This window comes from Odontesthes bonariensis, chromosome 16 (assembly GCF_027942865.1).
Source record: "Odontesthes bonariensis isolate fOdoBon6 chromosome 16, fOdoBon6.hap1, whole genome shotgun sequence".
NCBI classification, from domain to species: domain Eukaryota; kingdom Metazoa; phylum Chordata; class Actinopteri; order Atheriniformes; family Atherinopsidae; genus Odontesthes; species Odontesthes bonariensis.
The window spans coordinates 13,544,563-13,570,950 of record NC_134521.1 but is presented as its reverse complement, the minus strand read 5'-3'; the positions used below and the strand labels follow the sequence as shown (position 1 = coordinate 13,570,950).

The 26,388-nt window shown below is 39.4% G+C and overlaps 1 protein-coding gene across 1 annotated transcript in view; it reads left to right on the top strand.

The window, feature by feature from the left end:
• The window catches only part of pcdh1a (protocadherin 1a), an 83,133-nt gene extending 57,079 nt beyond the window's left edge, over positions 1-26,054 (top strand). The window contains exons 4-5 of the mRNA XM_075486297.1: positions 6,507-6,726; positions 22,135-26,054. Of these exons, the coding sequence (XP_075342412.1) occupies positions 6,507-6,726; positions 22,135-22,505 (591 nt within the window). The 3' untranslated portion in view covers positions 22,506-26,054. The remainder of the gene's footprint in view (positions 1-6,506; positions 6,727-22,134) is intronic.
• The last annotated feature ends 334 nt before the right edge of the window (positions 26,055-26,388 follow it).

The following is a 26,388-nucleotide window of genomic DNA, read 5'->3' as shown; positions in this document are numbered from 1 at the left end:
CTCTGGCTGCAGCATTTTGGATCAACTGAAGGCTTTTCAGAGAATATGTGGGACAGCCCAATAATAAAGAATTACAGTAGTCCAATCTTGAAGTAACAAATGCATGAATTAGTTTTTCTGCATCACTCTGAGACAAGATGTTCCTGATTTTAACAATATTACGAAGGTGAAAGAAGGCAGTCCTAGAAACCTGTTTTATATGCGAGTCAAATGATAAGTTCTGGTCAAAAATAACTCAAAGGTTCCTCACTGTAGAACTAGAAGCCAAGGAAATACCATCTAGAGTAACTATATAGCTAGACAATTTCTCCCTGAAACGCTCAGGTCCAAAGATAACGACTTCAGTTTTGTCTGAATTTAGCAGCAGACAGTTCTGAGTCATCCAGGTCTTTATGTCTTTAAGACATGCTTGTAGTCTGACCAACCTATTGGGTTCATCTGGTTTTATAGATAAGTACAGCTGAGTATCATCAGCATAGCAATGGAAATTTATGCCATGCTGTCTAATAATGTTACCTAATGGAAGCATGTATAAAGTAAAAAGAATCGGTCCAAGCACAGAACCCTGGGGAACTCCATGACTTACTCTGGTGTGTGAGGAAGATTCTTCATTTACAAGAACAAACTGAAATCTATCAGATAAATATGATTTAAACCAGCCTAATGCAGTTCCTTTAATCCCAATAACATGTTCAAGTCTGTGTAATAAGATACTGTGATCGACCGTATCAAATGCAGCACTGAGATCCAACAGGACGAGCACAGACACAAGTCCGCTATCAGAGGCTAAGAGGAGATCATTGGTAACTTTCAGCAGTGCAGTTTCTGTGCTATGATGCACTCTGAATCCTGACTGAAACTCTTCAAACAGATTATTTCTGTGTAAATGATCACAAAGCTGAGCTGCAACTATTTTTTCAAGAACTTTAGACATAAAAGGGAGATTGGATATAGGTCTATAATGAGCCAACACTTCTGAATCAAGAGTAGGTGTTTTAAGTAAAGGTTTAATTACAGCAACCTTAAAAGTCTGAGGTACATATCCTGTCAACAAAGACAGATTGATCAAATCCAATATGGAAGTGTCAATTAATGGGAAAACCTCCTTGAACAGTCTGGTTGGGATTGGGTCTAAAACACAAGTTGATGGTTTAGAAGAGACTATTGCTGTTGTTAGTTCAGAGAGATCAACTGGACAGAAGCCGTCTAAATACAAATCAGGTTCTAAAGATACTTCTAAAGCTGCTGTACTTGATGATACATCACTGATAATAGTGGGAAGGACTCCATCAATCTTCTCTCTGATAGAAACAATTTTATTAATAAAGAAGCTCATGAAATCATCACTGCTGAGAGTTAAAGGAATAACTGGCTCAGCAGAGCTCGGACTCTTAGTCAGACTGGCTACAGTGCTGAAAAGAAACCTGGGATTATTCTTATTCTCTTCTATCAATGATGAATAATAAGCAGTTCTAGCTTTACGAAGGGCTTTCTTATACGTTATTAAACTATCTTTCCAGACTAACTGAGACTCTTCTAAATTAGAGGAACGCCACTGTCTCTCCAGCTTTCTTGCAGTCTGCTTTAAAGCACGCAGCTGTGAATTTTACCAAGGAGCCAACCTCTTCTGACTGATTACCTTCCTTTTCAGAGGGGCAACATTGTCCAGCGCTGTACGCATTGAAACTATAGTGCTGTCAACAAGAGAGTCAAGTGCTGCTGGAGTAAAGTTTAGGTAGTCGTCCTCTGTCATATCTGCACATGGCAGTGAAGAAAAGGATGATGGAATTAATTCTTTAAATCTGGTTACAGCATCCTCTGATAGACACCTTCTATACGTAAATTTCTTCTCAGAAACTGTATAGTCAAGTAATGTAAACTCAAAGGTTATCAGAAAATGGTCAGATAAGACAGGGTTATGAGGGAACACTGTTAACTGTTCACTCTCAATGCCATAAGTCAGCACAAGATCAAGGGTGTGACCAAGGCAGTGAGTCGGTCTGTGTACACTCTGAGAAAATCCTATAGAGTCCAAAATAGAATTAAAGTTCATATTCAGGCTGTCATTTTCAACATCTACATGAATATTAAAGTCACCCACTACAATGACTTTATCTGTACTCAGCACTAACTGGGATAAAAACTCTGAGAATTCAGACAGAAACTCAGAATAAGGGCCAGGTGGACGATACACAACAACAAACACAAGAGGTTTCTGGGATTTCCACTTTGCGTGGGAAAAACTGAGAATCAGATATTCAAAAGAGCTCAAACTAATCTTGGGTCTGGGACTGATGAGTAACCCTGATCTGAAAATAGCTGCCACTCCTCCTCCTCTGCCTGTGGTTCGAGGAACGTGAACATTTAAACAGTCAGAGGGAGTTGCTTCATTAATGCTAACATGATCCTCCTGCTGCAGCCAGGTTTCTGTAAGACAAAATATATCAATATGATGATCACAAATCAACTCATTCACTAACAGAGACTTCGAAAGGAGAGATCTGATATTCAGCAAACCACATTTAATAGTTTGATGTTTTTGTTCAGTTAAAGTTTTTGTTTTAATAATTTCTTTTTGCACAAGAGGATTTGCTCCTTTTGTGTTAATCGATTGGGTGGGTAGCAGCAGGTGGGAAGCTGCAGAGAAGTGTGTAAGACTACAACTCTGCATCCTGGTCTGAGCCCTGGGTTGTCATGTTTTAGGGTGGCAAATAAATTCATCCGTATTTCTAGAAATGAGAGCTGCTCCTTCCAAAGTGGGATGGATGCCGTCTCTCCTCATCAGACCAGGTTTTCTCCAGAAAGATTGCCAATTATCTATGTAGCCCATTTGAAGTCTATAATTTAGCTTTTCTACTTTTTCGCTTTGACTAGTCTAGTCAAACAAAGACTAGACTAGAATAAAGCCAATGTTTCAGAATTGCCTGCAAAATTAGACAAAACTAACATTTTAAGTAACAAAGCAGATTATCTGAAACCATGGAATGAGACAAACTACTGAATTAAATTTAGTGTGAAAAAAAAAAATCTGTAAAATAAATTCAGGCTCCTTAAGCTCCCCCCATTGCCCTTTATGTGGTTTGCCAACATCTACCTTGCTTGAGCCAAAACAACCATTCAGAGCCAGGAGGGGTGTCTAAATGGCCTTAGTATTGGCCAGATCAGAGATAATGTTTACAAAATCTTGTGCATAACAGGCAGCTTCCTCCACAGGCAGTTTTGGAGAGAGAGATGGAGAGGGAGGGATCTGCGAGTAATATTTGTCCAAAGTCCCCCTGCTTACCAAGGTTTTCAAGTTTGAGAAGCAGGACCTTAAAGACTTGTATTGTGAAATAGATGGAGGTTAAAGTGCTGTGATCATGAATATACTTTTATATCCGTATACACAAATGAGTCTATTGTCTTGTATCTTAAGTTGAAACTGTGTCTTGGTAGGATTTTTTGGGTGGCAACATAAAGGTCAAGTAAAATATTATTATACTGGAGTGGAATAACACTAATGTGTCCCAGTATGAAGTTTAAACTAACAAAATGTTTCCTAGTTTACTTTTGACTTATCATGAATATAGTAATGAAATGAAGGAATAACAACATTGTAATATGTAATAATAAATTACTCTGTGTCAGTGAATTACACATTACATGTCAGGCAGTCTTACAGAAAGAAAGAGCTCTAGGTAGGCGGTGAATGGTTACGGTTTATCAACAGCAAAGCAAATTTGTCTTGTTCCTCTTGTAAAGACAGAATCCTGCTGCATCTTCTCCATCTGCTGTAGGATTGCATTATTATAAATGAGGCCATTTTAGCCCAATCTAAATGGGGTTATGAATTCAGATGCCATAATTAATGCCCCTTCTTCCATTCTCAGCCCCATAGCTTCTTACTCATATAACAATGCCCAAACAATCCCATTCTCCCGCCTCCAGTCTCCCATAATCTAATCCTTCTTCTTGTCCCCTTCAGCCAAAGCATCTTCCTTGTCTGCCTGACCAGCTCCCCTCTCCTGTTTAGCCCCCCCCCCCCCCCCCTTCCATCCCTCTGTCTTGCTGCAGCCCCCCTAGGCCTGGCGAAGGATTCTTGCTCTGACTGAAAGGGGAATCTATTTCCCCATCTCTGCAGCCTTTGCTAGTTATCATATCATGCTGACTCTCTGGGGTGATGCCTTGAGGAGAAGTTTAAGCAGGAATCCATATTTGGACAACTAAATGCCCTCCTTGCATTTACCGAGAAGTGGAGCCTTAAAGACAACCAATTATTTTAAGAATGCACCATTGGAATATGTAAATTGTCCAGTCAAGTTGCTTGGATCAACTGCAGATTTTCAAAAAATATCACAGAAGAGACAGTAAAGAAACTTTTTTTATATTTTGTGGTGGAGGAGTTCTGTTTTGAGAACTTTTGTTTTGTGAGGTCTATTTTCACTTTGTATTGTATTATTCCTGATATAACGTAGATTGATCAATGTAATTTGTGTTCTTCTTAAATGTAATAAAGAGTGCATTTTTCAGTATGATGCATGGCTAATAAGCATATATCTACAGTTAAATATGTTCCATATGAATATATGCCAAGCAAAGAGTGTGGTTAATGTAAAGAATATAAACCATATTACCATTTTTCTTCATTTGTGTTCCCAGAATGCAAATAACTCTTTGAAAAAAAGGCATGAAATTCAGTTTCCTTATGTGTAAAATAATATTGTTGGTTGTAAATGTAGCTTTAGTTCTATTTCATGTTGTTGGTATCTGAGAAGTCCAAGACAGTTTATTTTTTTCTTTACTATGTAGTATTTATTGATTTAGCAATGTGGCAGTACTATTGGGGGAAAAAAAAGAAATCCAGTCAAAACAAAACATTAGTCACTCTACAACTCTAATAATCATTATTTGGGTTAAAGTCCAAGAGATGCATTAGTGCGCCGTTAGAAATATGATGGGTCGAGATGATGGGGAGATGAACAGCTTTCTGGAAATGTTGTAAAGCCCACTGATGGTATTACGGTGTTGATGGCTCTTACCTAAGCCCTAAAAGCATTTCTTTTCTTTTCTGTTTGCTTGAAAAGTGGTTGAATGGTAGAAAGCCCTGGCCAGTTATATTGATCTGGGCTGACTAGTACAGCAGAGGCAAGCCTGTTCTGCTGTATCAGTGCTTTCTTGACTTTTACGAGAGGAGCTCGTGTGTGGGGGTGGGGTGAAGAGTGAGACTGCACGTTCACTGTAAGGAGTCATCTTTCTGTTGTGGATCGGTGGTAAGTAGCCATTAGTAAACTGATCTTTGGATAAGGAAATTTAATGGTCTCCTAACTGTATTTACAAGCCATTCAATTTGATAAAAGGTGTGATCTCCAATGATTCATTACATGCTGATCTGCTCGACTTCTAGCAATCAAATTTAGGAATCCATCAGTATTTTCATTCATTAATTTACTTTTTTATTCTTTGATCAAGTCCCTTCTGCATAGAATAGCTAAACTGTATGTAATAACATTATGATGCTTGCAAAAGCATGCTTGTCCTAAACTATCCTCTCAAAGTTCTTTTTAGTTAGTCTTATCTATATCTTCTTGGGAATCTGTTAGTGTGAAATTGCAAAAATATTGTCTTACTTTCGGCTGGGTTGCACATCAGAAGCTTGGAAAAGAGAAATAGAAAGATAGAAAACCGATCACTGAGGTTACTGATTAGTACACCAATCATTGTATTCAGAATTAATTTGACAGTGACAATTCTGTCTGACTAATAATGATAATAACAGCAATAATGATACGATTCACACTCTCACTTTCTTTGACTCCCTGTGATGCTTGTTTTATCAAGTTTGTATCCAACTTCATGCATATGAATAAAGATTGTTTCCATACATGGGAATTTCTTTTTATTGCTGCTATATCCTGCAAATGGTTTCAAATAGCTCATGTAAATAGCTTCTTTGTACATACTCCACCTCCATCTCAACTTTTTAATAAGATGAAATACACCTCACATCAACAACTGCTATTTTATTGTCTTAGAGGCAGACCGCAATATCAACCTGTCTTTCTGGAAACGTTTTGACATTGTAGTGTAAAGTTCAACCTGTCATATAGCATTTGTTATCTGTATATATAGTATTTTATATATATAGTGTATATATAGTATATAAATGCTTTGTAATGCAGTGTGGATTGCAGTAATTTCTGCTGCCTCCAATTTGCACATTCTTATTACTGAAGTCAATAACCCCATTCTCTTCATATATTCATACCTTGTGTAATCTCCAGAATAATAATTGTGCAAAAGACTACTCAATATTCAAAGGTGTTTAATATTTGATACTATTTTCTGACTTTTGAAGAGTGAACTTTAAAGGGTCAGCAGTATTCAGACTGGAGTTTTGAATTGGTGCTTTTTGAGCTCCAGCTTTTACCGTTAGAGAGACATCAAACACAAAGAAAATGTATCTGAAAAATACATTTGGAATTTTGTCTCTTGGTGTTGAAGAAACATGTTCTGTCTCTGTTTTTCAGCATGCCCATCGTCGAGTGACCTTTTCCACCACCAACCCTGTGCAGGACCTGCAGGATGCCTCTCAGCACAGCTACTATGACAGCGGCTTGGAGGAATCGGAGACTCCCAGCAGTAAGTCATCGTCTGGTCCTCGCATCGGACCACTGACCCTGCCTGAGGACCACTATGAGAGAACCACCCCAGATGGGAGCATTGGAGAAACCGAACATCCGGAAAATGGTACAGCGACAATACCCTCCACTCTGTCTTATTTTTATGAATATTCATTTATATGTAAATGTCTCTAACGGGCTTTGTTCTTCGTGTGTGAGTTGTTGTTGGTGATGGAGACATTCGGGGGTGATTCTTTTGTGTAATGTGTGTATTTCAGAGTGGAGACGATGTGGCACCTGTGACGTTCACTTGCTGTGTTTGTTGATGACTGCATGAAATGTTATTGGTCTTTTAGCAGATCTGTTCGGTGTGTGCGTGTGTGTGGTATTGGGGCCAGAGTAAGCAGTGCTTCCTTTCCCCTCATCAGCAGGTCCTCTGTCAGACAAGTGTGCTAATTAAAAAGCCCAACTAATGGAGCATTTGCCCTCTAAATAAATCTGAACCATGACATCTGTGCAGACAACACTGTGTTTGCTGTAAACATTTCCTTGCCTCTAGGTGGACTTAAGTTACACAGCAGCCTAGGTCTGCAGATGTCATAATTTCTTCACACAGTAATCCATCCACAGGCTGATGGTCACAGCAGAGGTCCAAAAACAGATCATAACTGAAACTCTAACTAACATTTTTTGAACACTGTCCTAATTTTGGTGCTTTAAGCTGTATATATAATCCATTACCTGTTTTGTAACATGCAATAAGCAATTCACATGTGCATTTCCAATTATTATGGTATGTCTCACTGCACCGCTTTCTGGACTAGACATTTTTACATATTTGATATTTTACTGCTTACCAAGAACATCTCACTCTTCTCAATATATTTGTAGATCATTAGTTTGTTAGCTTTATCACAACATCATGCAAGGCTTTGCTTTTTTGCAGAAGCTATGGATTTTCAGGATAAGGGTCGCAATCCCATATCGGCAAGGAATCGATTGAGTTGCTTGTCAATGTTAACACTGAGATTGTCACACTGTAGGTGGAATAGATACAAATGTATCCATTGTAAGTGGAACAGTTGTGTACACCATGTGCGCAAAAATATTTCTGGCCTTCGAAAGAAAAAAAAAAAATAGGATCAAAGGCAGAAGTGTATAACTGTCAGGCCAAGACAGCAGATACCAACCCTCCATTATTGGAATAGCATCTTCCATTGTGACGTATCGCCTCTTTACTTGAGAATCATGTTGGGTCTCATTAGTTTTTTTATTCATCTTTATTGGAAATGTTTGTTTGCGTCAAGAAGTGGCACCATGCTTCAAGAGCGGCGCGTGTGCAGGAGAGGATAAGCCTTGCCAATATTGTCTTTTCCCCCAGGCCCTGTAGAGGTCAGAGATTTCTTCATATCCCATTAAATAGATAGATTTAGTCATTTCATATACAGGCTTGTTGGTCACCCAGGAGTCGGTAGCTGACCATTTCCATTTTCTCCATGCACTTAGGATGTGCAATTCATGCCTTTTCCTCTCCTTTGTTTCCGTTGTTGTGGCTGTTTATTGTGTTATTCCCATCTGCAGAACACAGTCTTTTTTTTTCGTGAGACAGGACGTTCTTTGTTGTCAGCAGCAGGAGAGCAAGATTGCGAATGGAGATGGAGCAGTTAAAGAATGAAAAGGTGGCACAAGATGGGGGAAATGTGAGATAGTAAAAGGGAGCGGGGACTAAGAGCCTCTGACAAAGAAGCAAAGCCCACCTTATGAGCATTCAAGACGGGGAGACGCAAAGATGAACTGCTAACCAAAGGTAGACCTAATTAAAATATCATTCTCACTTTAGGGAAATAACAGAAAACCCACAAAGATTAGACAATCAAATGAGACACAGGAATTCCTCTCCAGCTCCACCTGAAAAAGTGACATGAAGTCTTTTTTAAGCATCTGAGTGGCAGAGTGACAGGTTGTACTGGTGCACAGCTTTATTCATTGCAGTAAAGATGACTGACAGGCAAAAAATGGGGAGGTGAGCATGATGTGCCACTCCATTTAAGTTGGATAAAACGCAATATATGAACCCCAGACTGTCAGCATTTGCATCACTGGGCCCTAGAAATATTGACATGGATGTGTGTTTTGTCTCACAAGTGGAATTTTGACACTCGCAAATCTACATTTTTAGAGAATGCCAGTGGCCTATAGTGGAATATGATGTAGTTTGGAATCCACTTTAGTTGATAAAATGATTGCTACTCCAGATAGTGGTTCTGTCTTGGTTTAAATAGTCAGATTTTTGACACACACCAATGACAAATATTTTATTTCTAGATGTGGTTTATTACCTGCATGCGTTATTAGTTATGACTTTATTTGTTATATTAGTTATATCCTTTATTTGTTCTCGTTTGTTGCCGACTGACGTAATATAACCTTGGTTTCTTTAACTGAGTAACTTAAAAAATATGTGTGTGTGTGTGTGTGGTCTGTAACAGTGTCACAGCTTCATTGAAGTAGAAATCAACATTTTTCGTTACGGTCCTTGGCTTAGGAAGTAACTGTAAATTCAAACTACAGTAATAAAATGTTTTGATACGTGCATTCTGCCCAATCTGCAGCAATTAATTTCAGGAGATCTTTTTCTTGTGTGCCTGAGCAGCTGCTCCCTCCTCCCACTTTTCCTAATTCCTATCTCCAGGCCGTCAAGAGTGCACTCCATTTCAGTCTCTCCATGTTTATTTTCCACTCTCACTTTTACGCGTGTAGCGTGCAAAACTGCATGTCCATTGAACGCGCGCCCGTGTGTGTGTACATGCACCCATGCATACATTCACGTGTTTATTTGCAGGAGAGGGTGTTGCATCGCAACCCAAATCTGTAAATCATTTTGATTACAGTGCTATTTTATTTTAATAGACTCTCATCATAATCAGTGAGCTCTGTAATTCACTTTAAATTGATTGCTTCACACCGCATGAAAACCGCTTATCTTATGTGTGTGGTTGCTGTTAAAATGCAGGATTTGTCATGCCTGTGAAATCAGAGTAAGGCCCAGTCTTGACCATCTGTCCATCTACTGTATTTTGGATGTTTCTGGTCAGATGTTGAAAGTAGTGATGTTATTTTACACAATTTGCTGACGACCGATTCAGTTAGAGACATCATCTTGTGTGGGTATGTGAATATGACTTAAAAACACAATGAATTGATGTATCAGGCTGATGAAGGATCAGGCAGCTTTAGCCAACTTTAATCCCAGAATTGACTTGATATGATTTATTACCACTCAGTTTTTTCAATTGCTCTCATCAATTATGTATCAAAAGCCATACATTGATGTCAGTTTTTTTTTCCCGCTTTTCATACATCAATGTTATTAGCCAAATCCGGTGAGTGGATTTTGAGCTTCAGAACACATTTGGAGTCACATAACAAACAACATAAATAGCCGAGTTTAACCTCCTGCTGCTGTAGAACTTTGTGTGTGACTCATCCGGCCCCCATGATGCGCTCCATCTTTATTCCTGTTTTTTTTTTTCAGATTTAACCAGTAATCCCTTCGTGTCCGGTCCAACTTTAACAATAATCACTCTTCCAGGCATCAGTTGTTAGTCTTCTTGGCTGTGATGTGAGGGCTAGCACTGACACAAGTTGATTGAAGACAGGTACTAACATGCGCACACACTCACACACACACAGACTCAATCTAACACAGATGGAGGAATTTTGATGTGGCCGCTTGCCCAGCGTGAGGTTCCTCCCCGTGTCTTCCTCTCTGCGGACCCACTGCCATATGGGCTATTGAGAAGGCTGAGATAAAATGGAATAAATAGCGTTTGCATGATAATGAGGTTTTTAGTAATGCTGTCTGATTTTCCTACCTTACATCTCACATGTGACGCTTGTAGCGTCAGATTTGTCCCTTTCGAACTCCTGTCAGGGGTTTTCCTCTGCTTTTAGTGCCTGCCATTATCAGTATCAGACAGGGTTCAACTGTTTTAGCCATTACTGCATTAGTTTTATGAAGTTTCTCTTAACATCTTGTTTGGATGTTCCGAGCATGAGAAATTTTTTTAACAAATAAATGTTTAAAGGAAGAACTTGTGTAAAGCCTTTAGGTGCCAGTTTGGGTCACTGCCCAATTGTGTGTTGATGCTGGGGTTGGCTTTGCCAGTGTCCCTGCCGCTTTGTACTTATGGTGTGTGGTAGACTATGAAAGCTTGAACCAGCACTGTTACCTAAGCCAGCATTGATGCTGATGCTGCCACCATCCAGAGAAGGGACAGGGCATAGGACTTGCAGTTTTGTGGAGGCTTCTGTGGAAAAAGGTCCTCACAAGTGGTCCCTTTAGGCTAGTTGTCATGAGTCATAAGCCTTTAATCTAGCGCTCATACCAGCGTTATGCTTTGCTCACATTAGCTGCTGCTGTTTTTTTTACCACCCAATTGTTTGCCATTTTATTTCAGAGCAAATAGGTCACTGGAAGAGCCTAACTGGAGCAGAATTAAATTCTCTAACCTGGATAAAGCTTTGACACCATCGGCAGTGGTAAACTATAGCCCTTTTACAAATTACTTCATGGGACAATGCAGCTGAATCCAGTGGCACTGATGATATGTCAACACGTCATCTTTTTGAATGTGTCTCCATTTCCCTTCGCCCAATTTGAAATGGAATATGTGCTTTCGCTTGCATGATCACCAACAATGACACCAAGGCACTCGAGCCAAACTTCGGCCACACACATTACAGTATTTGTCAAATTATGGAAGACAGGCCAGATCTTTGAAAGGGGCATTGTGGCATGCTATCAAATCTCAGACCATTAACTTCAGCAAAGTATGGAATTGGCTTATTGTTTTTCAGAGTCAAATGAATTATCGTGCAGCAGAGATTGCAGCCACATGTGAAATCGAAATGAAACCACAGTAGAAGCCCCATTATCCCAATAAATCCACCCCTCGCATTTAATTTCATAGAGACTTTTACACATAAAAGCGATTTCTCTGCAGTTTCACTGTGTCCAGCTTACTTAAAGACTGATAACATCACTGATAAAAGGATGTTTATGTCTAAACCTGAAATTTATTTTGGAGTTCTTGCAGTTTAAATATATGTGAGTGGTTTGTAATAATTCCATTATTTTTATTATCATTATTCTAAACTTACTGATTAATTTACTTGACCATTTTCATTGTTATTGTCTGCTGAGCTATGATGTCTTTTATAAAACAAGAGGATGAGATTTTGCTTAAATAGTTAAAGCACTTTAAGCGTAACTGATAAAAATAGAGTAAAAGATGTTTAAAACATTTCCTAGTGGCATTCTTTTTTTTTCAAGCATTGCCATTTTAGTTAACTCATGTCCTATCTGACAGAATATAACATGGATGGAAACCCAGATAAGTGTTTAAAATTACAGGCAGAAAGAAAAGTGCATGTATATGATCTCACATTAGGTTCCATAAATAGTGCTTTTTAACACCATGCCACCACTGAAAATGTCCGGTTTTAGCACTAAGCCTGTAAAATGAATGAGTGAGCCAGAATGCCTAAGCCAGTATCCCTAAGCTTTAGATGTGCTCATGTATTACTTTAACAAAAGTGGATGGCTCTCTATACTTCGGCAAAAAATTGGATAGTGTGTTGTCTACTCTTGCCATGCCAGTGAGTCTTGGCAGCAACATGCTGAAGCTGCAGGTTTGGAGCTGGTAATGTGTATATAAATTTGAGCTTGAAAGTACTAGTTCATAAAGACACAGAGTGAAATTTCTCAATCAGCCTGGTACCACTCAGATCCATAGGATATGCCGCTTTTACCTGAGTGTGCACCTGCAGGTCCAGGGGATCTTGAGTCGAAACTTTAAGGATAATTATAGAGGCAGAAATAGAAAGTGGAGGGAGAGCTCTGTTGCTCTCAGTGGTTCTTACCCGGTCTCACCTCAGATGTGATTCGTAGAGCAGGTATAACGTTGTGCATCGGGGAGGCTAGCTGGCTCTGGGCCAGTTCCACTTCAACCTCACTTGGTCTGGCTATACGAGCCAGCGTCAGAGAAAGGCCCTAGGGGTCATCTCTCCATCATAGTGTGAGCTGCTGAACCTCCCTCTAACTAGTGTTCTGCTCCTCAATGATGGATGGCACTTGAGGGACTTGAATTGTACTGTATGGGTCTGACATGCATTTCCTTATTTCCAGTGAATCTCACAGGAATGGAGAAGTTCTGGCTTTAAGGCTTTCTTAAAGATATTACAGAATTCCCAGTAGTTCAAGGACTGAACAAATGCATTGAGGACTAGATTGTGTGAAACTAAAAAGGTCCTCTTAACAACAGATTGGAAAGTGGCAGCACATTTTTTCTTTCCATTTGTAAAATAATCAATGGTTAATTTTCAGTTTTGTGTCAACATGGTATATCATTCAGTCAATAGTCTGCATTCCTTAAGCTGAATAAAATTGACTAGAATTAGTCTTGCTTTCTTTCATGGCCAAGCATATCACAATGTTATGCATTTTAGGTGACATAACTGACATTTTACTGGCCTATTGCACTGAATCAAAAGCATTTTTGACTGGGGCTTAACAGAGATTTTGATCAATGCCACATCGCAGTGATTACTTCTCCAATTCTAAAAATCTCTGGCATTTTTTAATAGCTTTAAAGCTTACACTGTGTGATTTATCCCCAAAGAATCCTTGTTCTCAAGCCAAAAAGTGAATAATTGTGACAGAATATTGCATGACGATGTTAGCATGGTTACTCCATGTATTTCTGTGGGATCTTTGGTCTAATTAGACAGCACTTGTTAGTCTAGACTGATTCCTACCAAATCCATTCTGCAGATATTTGGATGGTCATGCAATTTATTCCAAACTATCAATTATAGTTTATCAGATCGTAAGATAGATAGTTTTTTCTTTCTTTTTCCTTTTGGGTAGCTCCCTTTCAGATGGTTATGCCATGTGCAAGGCCCCAAAACTTGTCACTTATCTGGATGAGCTGTCTACTGAAACAGTGTCTAGCCTGGAGATGGGGTACCCATCAAACATTTTGCCGCCACAGGCACTGAAAAACAGATGGCATGAGGAGACACTTGAATGCAAAAAAAAAAAAACGAATAAACAACACCAATGTTCAGTCTCATTGTGCATTTGTTTCCGGCTGTGTTGTTGCTTTGTCTTCCTTTACTTTGATTGCCATGTTAGAGCTCACAACTACCCATATTCACATGGCAGAGCAAAACATGATGAATAAGGCCAAAATTGTTCAAACATAGCATTTACTACTTTACTGCGTTTTAGCCAAGCAGGGAGCAAAAGCTAGAAACAGAGGAACTGTTGTGCACTTGACCCAATTTGTACATAAGTGCATTAAATTTTGATATCATCATCTTATATTGTAGTTTTTATTCTGTCAGTGTATGGTATTTTTGATAAAAAATTTATATCACCGACTTAATTTTCCTGCGATACATAGGACAGCATTAAAGTGCAGGTATGGTCTTCACTGGCCAGATGTTAACAATAAGTGTCCCTTAGTGATCCTTCCTCTGCCCAAAGGTTTTTTTTTTTCCATATCTGAGCACATATTAAATTAATGGTGTTATTGTACTAAATCATTGTCTGTTCTGGGATTTGAACATCAAAGAACATGAATGTTAGCAATTCTGCACCAAATACCCGCAGCTGAATGCAACAGATCAGTAAGGAAGACCAGAGGAGGGAGGAAACACGCTGGCCTCAAAAGCCGACTTGATGACCCCCCACTGCCTTCTGTGTTTTGCGGTTCTGTTTGAATTCACATTTAAAGATTGAAATTTACAGTTTCCTTTAAAAATGATAAATTCGAGGATGTTCTTGATCCCAAGTGCTATTTCCCCTTCCCCTAATCAAAGGTTTGACAGAAAAGGTATTGCCTGGCAGAGGGCATAGTGAGCAGAGCGCCATGGCGATATTGCTGCTCTTCTTTTCCTGTTGCCTCTCTGCAACACAAAAGGCAATTTTCATATTCCATCACGTTATAAATTTGAATTGTCCTGCTCCAAACACATAACTGTATTGTGCAGAGCATTGTGTGAATAGAGCTTTCCATCTGACTGCGTTAGCATGCTGAGTTTCCCAGGGAATTGTCAGTCATGCAGCAAGTCTCTATCTGCAGTAAATGGTCAAATAAAGATTCACCTCTCCACGGTGGTTATTTAGCCATTGCATGGGCTGCTTACATGACTCAAAATATCAGATTTTGGGAAATTATGTTGATATTTGTCCATATTGGGCATGGAAATGATCTATCTCCCTTGGTAGCATTATCGTAATATCTGCTGTGTCTATTCATTTAAAATGTTATCTTTGTGTATCAGTTGTGCTGATGCATGCATTTCACCTGCAATATATCCAGACCACACAGTTCTCTGATATAAATCTGAGCCTGACCACTCGGTTTCTGGTTGAGGGATGTGATATATGACCAAATGATAAAAGCTGTCATGGAACAACCACAGCCATGGGCAAGGTTGTGTAGCCCACAAGACTTGTGTTGCTACAGAACAGAACAACTCTTTGAAACTGTGTCTACCATTTCTATGTTCAGTTTAGAGTCCTGCACAGGTTTAGGATAATTAGAAGCTAATGTGGGCTCACCCAATGTTTCACACAGCAGACTCTGGTGATCAAAGGAAGAATTAGCAACAAGATAAAGTCTCGATCGAAAGGGGAGGAAGAACAACAAACGGATGATGGAAGACATCCCTTTACCATGTCAATAAGACAGTCAGATATAAGCATGAAAGGCATGCATACGAATATACTCTTTGGAGAGGAAATTAGAAATTAGATTATTCTTTGATAAGAAGAGATAAAGTTCATGTATAGAGTTTTTTTATTTTTTAAGATTTTTTTAAGATCTTTTTAAGATTTAAGATTTTTCGTAAGTGATTCAAATAAAAATTGCCAGGGTCATACTGTGGTGTGATAGAACCATTGATATTTCTTCAATATTCTAGGTACATTTCTTGATAAAAGCTCAAATCTGAAAATACCTCGAGGAAAATTCACTTCAAGGAAATAAACACCTCATCCTTTTCTTTAAGCTCTCCTAGTTAAACAAATTGTACCTGCTGGCATGAGGGCATCGAGAGCTGGCAGTTTAAAAGGGCCACAAAAAGGGCCTAAAGCATTCAGAAAGCTTCAAAAGCAAGGGCATAGAAAAAGACATTCAGCATTCAGACAAGAGGAAGAAGGAACATTTGGGTCTAGACATGAATACAGAAGTGTGTATTAAAATAAGTATTACACAATAACACGGAGAATCAGTAGGTGATGATTGAAAATGACTGAAATTACCATGGCAATATCTTCCGTTTCATCTCTCTAGCCTTATATACATATATATATATAGCGTCCAGTTACAACCCCACACCACAGGGATCCCTTCTATATTTCCTTGAGCTTTTCTAATTTAATCACACAGAAACCTGAATGGGAAATAGAAGGTTTCCTATTTCAGGAGTGAGAGAAACACAGACAGGAAGTAGCACAATGGGCCGAAATGTAATTACCCAGGCACGAGTAAATACATTATAAGACTTCACTGTTTGCTAAGAAAAAAAAAAAAAAAAACACTCATCAAGATTAAGTTGCCTTTCCAGCAATTTTGACCAACTTGACAAAAAATTGACAAAGTACTTGCCATCTGCTATGTTTGACTGCATTTTAAGTTATATTTAAAACATATATAAATAACTAGGTGTTCTTTCTAATACTAATTTTTAATCCTAATCAGCATCCCTCTGTTTAGTATTAAACCCTTCATTGTGTGTGGAACAGCTCACAGTAAAGATTTAAATGAGCAGCATTAATTAATTACCTGCGTTAGCCTGAAGAAGTAATGCTAATTCCACATTTAGAGTGAAACATTGATGGCTAATGCTATTCAATCTCTAAATGCACATCAAACTCTGTCCCAGTTGACCTCTCATAAAGAAAAAGACTCTTAATAACCTCCCAGCTACTCCACTGAAAGGTATTGGTAAAGGATTACGGGCCGCATTTCTTAACAAGGTTAACTTTTGTAATATGGTCATGGCATACAGTGCTGTAAATCTTTTAACGTCTTAATGCAAATGAGGAGACTATTTAGAGTCCATTTTATCCAGTACATAAATAAAAGTGGTACTTTTTTAGCAAATGAAAAGTCTAGAAACTGGGTACTGGAGTTGCTGGGGTTGACGAGAATAATCATAACGCTGAATCTTTAATGTTCATAATGAGTAATTTGCTTTGTTTTTTGCATTGGCTGGTGCTTTGAATCAATATTTTGTTGTGAAGGTTCAGAATGCCATTTCCAGTCAGTAATTGGCCTTCAAGTCAAACATATAGCTGTGGTCAGAGGCATGAAGCTGTTCTCCACTCATGCATTTCACAAACACCTCAGCTCAGCACACTAGCAGAGAAACAATTACATTACTCAGAATAGGAACTATATAATCATTTAGCACACCTTACTCACAGTCCTCCAACAATGTTTTGAATCGCTTTTATCAGAGGAAGCCTTATGTGTGTGTCACAGTTTGACAAAGCCTTAGTGCTGGTTGACATATCACACTGCATATCAGCTTCTCAATTGGAGGAGCTGGTGCATAGCGTGATCTGTCAGCAGGTGCTAAGGCTTTGTCAAATGCAGTGATACAAAAGGCAGTCTTCAAATAAAGGAACTCTAATACAAAATGGTGGATGGCAAGGGCTCTGACAGGAGGTGCAACAGCACCCACTGAAGCAGCTACAGCATCTTTTCCTGATGTGCCTCTGGCCGACATGTCCACTCATCAGCCTTTGTCAGCAAGAGGCTCGCCTCCTCAGGAAGCCAAGAATTCAGATCTCACTGCATCTCTGAAGGAGACTTTGACACTTTTGCTTCAAACCAATTCTTATCCTGCCATCACCTTATGTAGACAGTCTGGCTTGGAACTTAACCTGTGTCCAAAAAACATTTAACCTTTTGCACCTCAGAATAACAGAATTCCCTTTATGGCTTTATAGAGGGAGGCACCAAGTTTTTCTTTTTTTTTTTTAAAAAGCAATAAAAGACTAAAGCAATTCTTGCCTAAGAGGGACAACTCAACTCTTTCTGTATATCTAAGGTGACCAAGTTTCCTACACATTTTGATTTTGCTGATGAGATATTATGTGTGTTTCAAGAGTTACAAACACCCCTAATGTTCTGGGCTCAGTTACAATGTTCCATGTCAACACTATGTTTGTGCGGATGAAGCAAGTCTCCTTCTTTTAAAAATGTAGCCCTCTGCAGGGGGAGAAAAAAAGGTTTTAGGTATATTTTGCTTACTTGAATAACAAAACTTGACATGTCACAGCTAAATTAATACAAAAGCTGGGTTTCTTGTTGTTTTTCTTCATTTTGCCTATTGTTTCTTAGAACTTTTCCATTTGTTACTACTGTTACATACTCCATAAACTGTTTGCACGGGCCACAATTCTACCATTTTCATCTATCGCACTCTCTCAAACATTTTTCGCACATTATCCCTCCATGAGCTGTGGGTCCCTCATATTTGTTTGTTAGCCATCGATCATAGTGGTGTGGCGTACACACTGGAAAGCAGCCGGTGGGGAGAGGCAGCATTTGCAATCAAACAGAGAAGAGCAGTGTGAAATCTCAGGAAGAGGCAGCTTCCCCCATGCCCGTGGGCAGGGGATCAGACGATGAGAAAGCCTGCCTCAGACACTCAACACCTCCCACTGGCACCCTGATGCAAGCAGCATGCAAACCCACCCCTCACATGTATCTGTCAGCCGGCGGGTTAAGCTCTGCATGTACCTCCACTCTGTAACTGCACTGTGGAGTGCATGTTTTGCCACTGCAGTTAAGGTGCTTTTAGAAGCTCCCCAAAGGTCCACTGTGTGAGTATCTATTGTGGTGCTGGAGGTGGGAGAAGGTAAAAAGTACTGTTTTTCTTTTCAATGATATTGCTGTAACCAAGCAGATGGGACTGAACCTAATAACTGGACGAAAGGTACAGGTGCAATCTATCTCACAGAGTACAGGAGAGGAATTCTGCTGTGCAGAGAGGAGGAAATGTCATCGAATCACTGCTCTTCAAAACCAAATCACAACGTCTCATTTTCCACTCAGCCCTGCTTCAGCCACTGGCATAATAGTGCTGTGGTTAGCCCATCTGTTTTCCATTGCCCACCTTGGCTATTCATCCATGATATAAAAGACTATAAAGTCTAAAGGGCTTGTTCCAGAGTGTGAGCAGATTTATTTCAGATATAGGTACAGTAGGTGTACAGGGTTGACTATGCGAAGAAATACCAATTTTCCCACAGTGCCTTTGGCTGGTCCCTTAACCCAAGGTTGATTCATTTGCTTCATCATGTCCACCGAATATTCAAACAATGATCATTTCATCTCAGTGTGGGAGTATGTTTTTATTTGCAGAGCAGACAGGATTTTGTCGTACTGTAAGTGAACTACACTACAGCTACAGATGGGTTATGGCCACAGCAAAAGGCAGACACAAAAGTATAATTATGAGAATTGATCTTTTTGTGGAAATGGGATTTGAGCATGACAGAAAGGTCAGTCCAAGCAAATGTAAAAACTTGTGCTTTCACAAATGATATATCCTATCATAACATGCTGTCAGAGCAACACAATAAATTCATCATTATTACATGGTGAAAAACTGTTCTGAGCTGGAATAGAAATAACTAAGAAAGTACTAAACTGTCTGTTAAGATCAGAGTGTTTCCCAAAGCAACATTTTATGCTTTTTCATTAAATGAAATATGGATAAAACACTTGCAGATAAGGTAGTGACCTACTAAAATCGCTGGCATGAGAGCATGGATGTTCTCTCTCAATGACGTGCAATATGTGATTTGGCACCAGTAGAAGAAAATGACATGACTTTGGCATGCTAGACGTGTATTTAGCTGTCATTGCTGATTTTCTGGCCCATGATGATAATAAGCAGGGTTCAGAATGTGCAGCGTGAATTCTTGTCACTGGTGCATGGTGTCGTTTTTCAGAAAATGTTTTCTTTTACTTGGCATTCATTTTAATTAGTCCATGTTATCTTTTTTTTTTTAAACACACTCAACCTGAAACCGATTACCAAGCTTACAGTCAGTCAAGAGATGGCAATCGTGTTAACCTTAGATTCTTTCATCTTTTCTATTGTAGGACTGAAGACTTAAAAGAGAAAATTGTCCCTTTCAGCAGCTAACTGCGAGTGAGGTGCACTTGTACTCATACCAAACCGGATCACATGCACACATATAATGGCAATTTCTAATTCATAAAGACAGAAACATGCCCAAATGCGACGTGTGAAGTGTTTTAGAAAACCTCCATGAATATAGCTTTTTTGTTTCTGTACACTGATTTGAACTGTAGATGTGAAGCTGCGCTGATTATAACATGGGGCCTCTTGGTGAGGCATAAACCTCCTGAAAGCTGTGGAGAGGTTTTAATCAAGTGTGAAATCCTTTTGGGTTAGATGCCTACATGGCTGTGCCTGTGCTTCGAAGCGCACTTCTCAAACCTCTCTTTTACTCTCCATGAACATCTATTGCGGTCTCTGCAGTCCATTCCTCTGCTGTGATGCTCACAGACGACTCCCTTAGCAGTGTTGAGAAAATGAAGCTCCACTCGTCATGCATAAGGCAGTATACATGCACACACACACAGGTACACATACATATCATGTCTTCATTTTTTATAGCTCCATCTACTGTTTAAGTTTACACTTTTTGCTCTAAATTAAGGATATAAATCTTTCCTTTGAAAAGAATCCTACCTCAATGACAATGACCTAGTAAACAGAGAGAAGAATTTACTCACGCATAATGGCATAATTAAGCGTGAATAAAGCAGAATATTTGTCAATTGTGAAGTAAATGCATTAAACAGCCTAAACATCTAGCTATTTAGGATTACAGGAACAATGAGATTAACTGGAACAATAGCTCAAGTTATCCATTTTTCTTTGTCTAATCATTATTTATGCAATAAACAATGGGACAATTGTATTTGGATTACCCATGAGAAATAAATAGTTACCAGAAGGGACAATGAAATTAAAGATAAATAGCCTCCATTCCGTGTTATTGAACAGTAAAAGGGGTTGAAAGTCTTAACAAACGCTGTCTTACTTTGTCCTTTGATTGACTGAAGGCGTGGTAAACCAGAAGCAGTTTGTCCACCGTCAAAGGTCTGACACTTGTGGGCTAATTATCTTGCCACTGGCCATGAACACAATACAGATGGTATGTCGCATAAGCTTACTGTCAAGCTGGCATTCTTTCTATTAACTGTGAACTCTTACTACTGCCTAGAATACGTCATATCTTGTGGTTGCATCATTCACATGCAGCAACATCTTTCCATTTGTTGTGCGTGTTTGTGTGCAACACTGAGCTCTCAGCCCTCTCTGGGAATATATTTAGTCTCATTTACACGCTGTCTCGTCGCCACAAAACAAGACAGAGCATCCATGATGGACATGTTCTCTCATGGTGTGGACAGCCTTGTGGCATTACAGTAATGCATTCATCACAGCATTCAGAACTTTACATTTCAGTGACATCACAGACGCACAGATCTTATTGGTCTGCTCTTCTCTCAGACATTGATCCGCCTGTCCCAGTATGAGGCTGAAGGGATAAAAAAGATAAATTGAGTGGTATTTCCATTTAATCTGGGCTGTATGTTTAGCTTGTCAACAGGTGCGCTGCTTAGAAAATCTGTTGGCTGCCAGATGCACATTTCTGGTGAACAAACATGCCGAATGTTTGGTGCCTTTAGAAGCGTGTGATATACTTGAGTGATAGCTTAAGCAAACTTTTTTTGGAGGTTTCTCAGCCTGTACATTAAAATGAGGTCACTGGGTTGTGGACCCATTTATTTAATTAGAAACAGTTGAATAAAAAATGGATGATAATCAAGGGCAGGAAACTCATTTCAGCACTGTCAATCAATAACTCATTCAGCAATGGTTTTTTCCCTAAGGGATCCAGCTACTCCCTTTGTAACCAAAACCTTGCATGTCTCCAGTGTGTGTGCTTTTTTGTTTATTGTCCAAGTCTTTTTTTTTTTTTTTTTGGTTGATACACATTTGGTGTATTATTTACAGCATACAAACGACATGTAATTAAATATATTTCCATTAAACATATTAACTATATGATGATATATTACAATGAAGCCAGACAAACTTCTGCTGGGTACTTCTAAATGACATAGACACAGCATGCTGTTTCTTGCATCTACCACACCAGCTTGTGGACTAGACACACACTAGCGCTCATTACACAGTGCATAGCGACAGCCACATAGCAACTGCCTCTCACTGCTTAGCAACAGCTGCAGAGACCTCAAGGAGGGAGGTGGGTTCCATGGGATGTTTCAGATGACACCATTTCTGCGCAAAAATGTCGTTTTTCCAACTTTCTATAGTGTAGTTCAGATCTTTACTACTAGAAACTTTCTTTGATGTGCTGTTTCCTCTCATCTGCCCACAGATATCCGCTCCCTCCCTGATGTGGCAATGACCGGAAATTGTACAACCGAGTGCAGCGAACTGGGCCACTCAGACGCCTGCTGGATGCCAGGGCATCCCTCTCCTGTACGCAAGACCAGGAACCCCCCGAAACTCTCCACCTTCGTGCCTTACCAGGAGAGAGGGAGCCTGGGACGCCTAGCAAACGGGAGCGCCAGGCTGGGTGGCGAGGAGCACCGATCTCGCCTTCCGCCCTCCCGCAGTGCCTATTCCAACAGTGGTCATGACGCCAATCAGGACTGCCCATTAGAGGAGATGCCCCTGAGCGTAGCCTCAGAGTTCCCCCCCACATCCCCTTCTGCCCACACCCCAAAACGAGAAATTTACCTGTGAGTAACATATTTATCTGATTGGTACTCTGATGAAGAAAATATACACCCACTTCAGAGAAAGAAACAGGCCGTCCATGTGCTAAAGCCAACGGCCGTTTTGTAGGTAACAATAGGCCCTGACTCATCCAATCATTGGCATGAACACTTGTGAACAATGAACTTTGTCATTTCCTACCTAAATTATTAATTTATCAGCATATCTATGAATGATTCCACAAAGTTAATTGATGCACTTACTCATATATTTGTTCAAAATCGCAACAAATACAATTCAGAAAGATTAAAAGGAAATGCAAATGGAAACTGCTACTTTAGTAGTAACTAATTATTGTTGTAGTTAGGCAAGTCCCATTCTGTGAAGTGATCTCTTGAATTTGAAAGTTGTGATCAGTGCTCTTGTGCCATTTCTAGATATAATTTAATAGACAGCCAGTCCGGCCATATCAAAAGGCATAACACTTTTGACCAAGAATCAAATTAAATGGTCGTTCTTAATGTACAGAGCTGTAAATACATTTGAATGGTGTGTTCTACATATATTTTTGTCTGGCATAAGCCAAAAAAAAAAAAAAAATGCCTCTGAATTTTTGCATATTTAAGCTTTTACTTTACTGCTGCTGTTTAAACTTGATTGAGACCATCTCCCAGAGTGGAGCTCGATATTGTGGAGGGCATTTATCTGCTCTACGCTGTCACCCATATACACACATACATACACACACAAGCACATGCTCTCCTTCGACCCCTAATCATAGTAGAATGGCCTTTACCACTGCTCCCTGTAGAGCTCTGCCACTGGTGGAGAGAGCTGTGTGGCAGCATTTAAACTGACGTTATGTTCCACTGACTCGCAGCACTGTGACCTGTCGTTCATCATGAAAACGGTTGACTTGGCCACAAAACCCCAGGGTCATGATGACCAGACGCAGAGTACTCACCAAACACATTCTGATTGGCTTTTACTCCATCGGTGCGATTATACCAGTGTACTAGAAAGTTCCCCTCTGTTGTGACAATCAGATGGGCTCTAAGTGTAACTCCAAGTATGTCCCTGCACAGCTCATAGTCCTCTCCCCTCACAATCCATAAAAACTGATGTAGATCTAATGAATGCCTGAGAAACTATTTAAATGAAAGGGCACTTGAGTGTTAAGGGCCACTGGGAAGATTCAGTGCTTATGGAACTTAATATCAAGCTGATATAAACTAAATAGGTGCACGAAATCCAGATTAGTATATATTTTTAAGTGGTGACCTTCCGTTGTAGATTAAAAAAAAAAATTTGAAATTAATATTTTATTTCATGTCAGTAGCTGCTGCCTGCAAACACGCGTGTTGATCTTAAACAGAAAGTTTAACAGTAAGATTCTGACTTGGCTTTCTGCAAGTCTTGTTAATTAAGTATAATTCTATTTGTATTGAGGACAACATGCTTAATAAGTCATTAGGCATGTTTTCTCCTCTGGCTATTGAATAGAGAATAAAAATAGGGCATGCCTATGGGATTCATTTATCTTTGCAAAGATTTTTCAAGTGAATCTGAAGGATATGTCTGAAGGACACTATGTATTAGTTGGTAATTGGATGTTAATGATGACTCCAGTAGCCTGCGATACAACGCCAGTTGGTGTCTTTGATTTTAACATCGATTTGATTAGATTTGTAGATACCTTTCACCTCTGCAGAGTATTTCCATTGTGAGTGTGTCTCTGAGTTAGGGTGGAGGAGCCTAGAATGGACATTTCCTAATTAGGTTGAGTAATGAGTACTGAGTTGGGGCATGTGTGAGCACACCCCCGGGACAAGGAACCCACCCGATAACGCAAATCCACCCACTGAGCTACAATCAGTTAAAAGGGGTATTTTTATCAGCACTTACCTCATCATGCTGCCATTTAAAACTACGTTTAGAATAATTAAAGCGAAAACATATGGAAATTACTGGACATGGCCATGATTAAATAAGCTTGGTGAATTTCCTGCCTGAAGGGGGACAGAAGCACATTATGCCATTTTCAAAGCCATTTAGCGACTGGAGTCAAATTCAAACAACAAGCCATGGTACACTGTGATTAACCCCCCCACCCAACCCCCCACAGCACCCATCTCAGGCCTACTGATAGCCGCTTCATTAACCAAGAGCAGTGGGCAAGATTACTGACCTGGAATTAATGACGAGTGAGAAAGATAGAAATGAGTGATAAAACCACTGTCATATAGCCTCAATCACAACTTTGTCTTTAAATTGTTTGACTTTATTGAGATTCACAGCTGCTTTGCATCCAGGTTCAGCTCTGGGGTAAAATCTTAACCCATTTCAAGTCTACTTATCACCTCAGTAAATCCGGAATGCATCCCCTAATTTGTCTCTGATCGCAATCACACGATTTTAACAGATAATTCATATTTTTTTAGGAAGTTGATCTACACTTAGTCCTCTGCAAAACAAAAACAAGCCTGGGTCTACCCACCCGCCTCTTTTTTGATGGGTCAAACTCTTCCACCCAGGCCAGTAATGACCTCCTGCTGCTCACTTCTGGAAGGATATATCACCAAGTTTACCCTTTGTTTTGAACTTATGCTGAATGAACTGTGTTTACCTCTCTCCCAAACACAGAGCTGTTCTTCTTGATTAAAGTAAGAGGCCGTCACAAAGCACCTAAATACACTCTGAAGTGTGTTGACTAATGTTTAATTTGTACTTAAGATTGATTTAATGTTGAATTCACATGAGTATCTTTTTGCCTCTGTACTGTGTATCGTATGGTGATCATTTCTGTAGACAGATGGACAAATTGCTGTAATGAAATTTGGCAAGGGACTTTTTTTTTTTCTCACTGATCAAAGACTCTCTGCAAACTGGTTGTGTGAAAAAAATAAAGAAATCTGTTTGGTGGTGTAGTGTACATAGCTCTTCACAACAAGTCTGCTATTGTGCAGGCGGTGATTTTAGCATGAATTCCAAAGATGATTGGTAGAAACTGTTTACTCGTTTAATTTTACTTTCTGAAATGTCAGTGCTGGTTCATATTTCAAAAGGCCCGCTCCCAAATGAACTGAAATTGACTGCACATTTCATTTTTTTCACAGTTCATCTAGAACAAAGACAATTGCCTTGAAAATATGTCTTTGCAAGAGAGAATCTAGTTGTTATCCTAATTGTTGGTATATTTATATAGGATAAAATGCTTGTGATGCCATGTTTTTGTACAGTTTTATGTACATACAAGTGAAGCTTTCTAAAAGTTCTGAGAAAAGCCGATGGCATATAAAAATTGTAACATGTTTTCTTGAGATGTGCACATCTTGCCTTGGTTGGATTGACCTTTGCTGAGTCAGTGTGAATGTGGCCGTTCTATGCCTGCACTGTAGTCATTCACCGGCTCTCACCTCCTGAGGACTTAATCAGTTTTTCTGTTTGTTGTGAACAGTGGATTGTCTTATCTTACCAGTTTGTTAAACTCCTGTGTTCTGCTTCGTTCTGTTTCCGCATGTTGACAAATTCTCTTGTAATACTGTAAGTCCTCATGAACTTTGTAATAAAATCACTTCAGGGGAAAAAAAAAAAGGATTCCTGTCAGTGCTTTCTTTCATTCTCTATTATTATTCATTACTTTTGACTGTTTGGTTCTTTAAAAGGTTTTGCAGCCTTGAAGCTATATTGTGTAAAAATGTGTCTCGCTCCAGAGCTAATTAAGACGAACTAGTATTCTTGTCATGCAGGGACCAGCACCTCATTTCTAAGTCAGGAAGCCCCAGAATGTTGAGAAAGAAGCATTCAGGATTTTGAAGTAGGAGAGTCTCGGAGCCTGTGTTCGCCGCTTCAACCAGGAAAAAACAAACCCCATCATGCTTTTATCTGGATACACAATAGTTTATTCAAA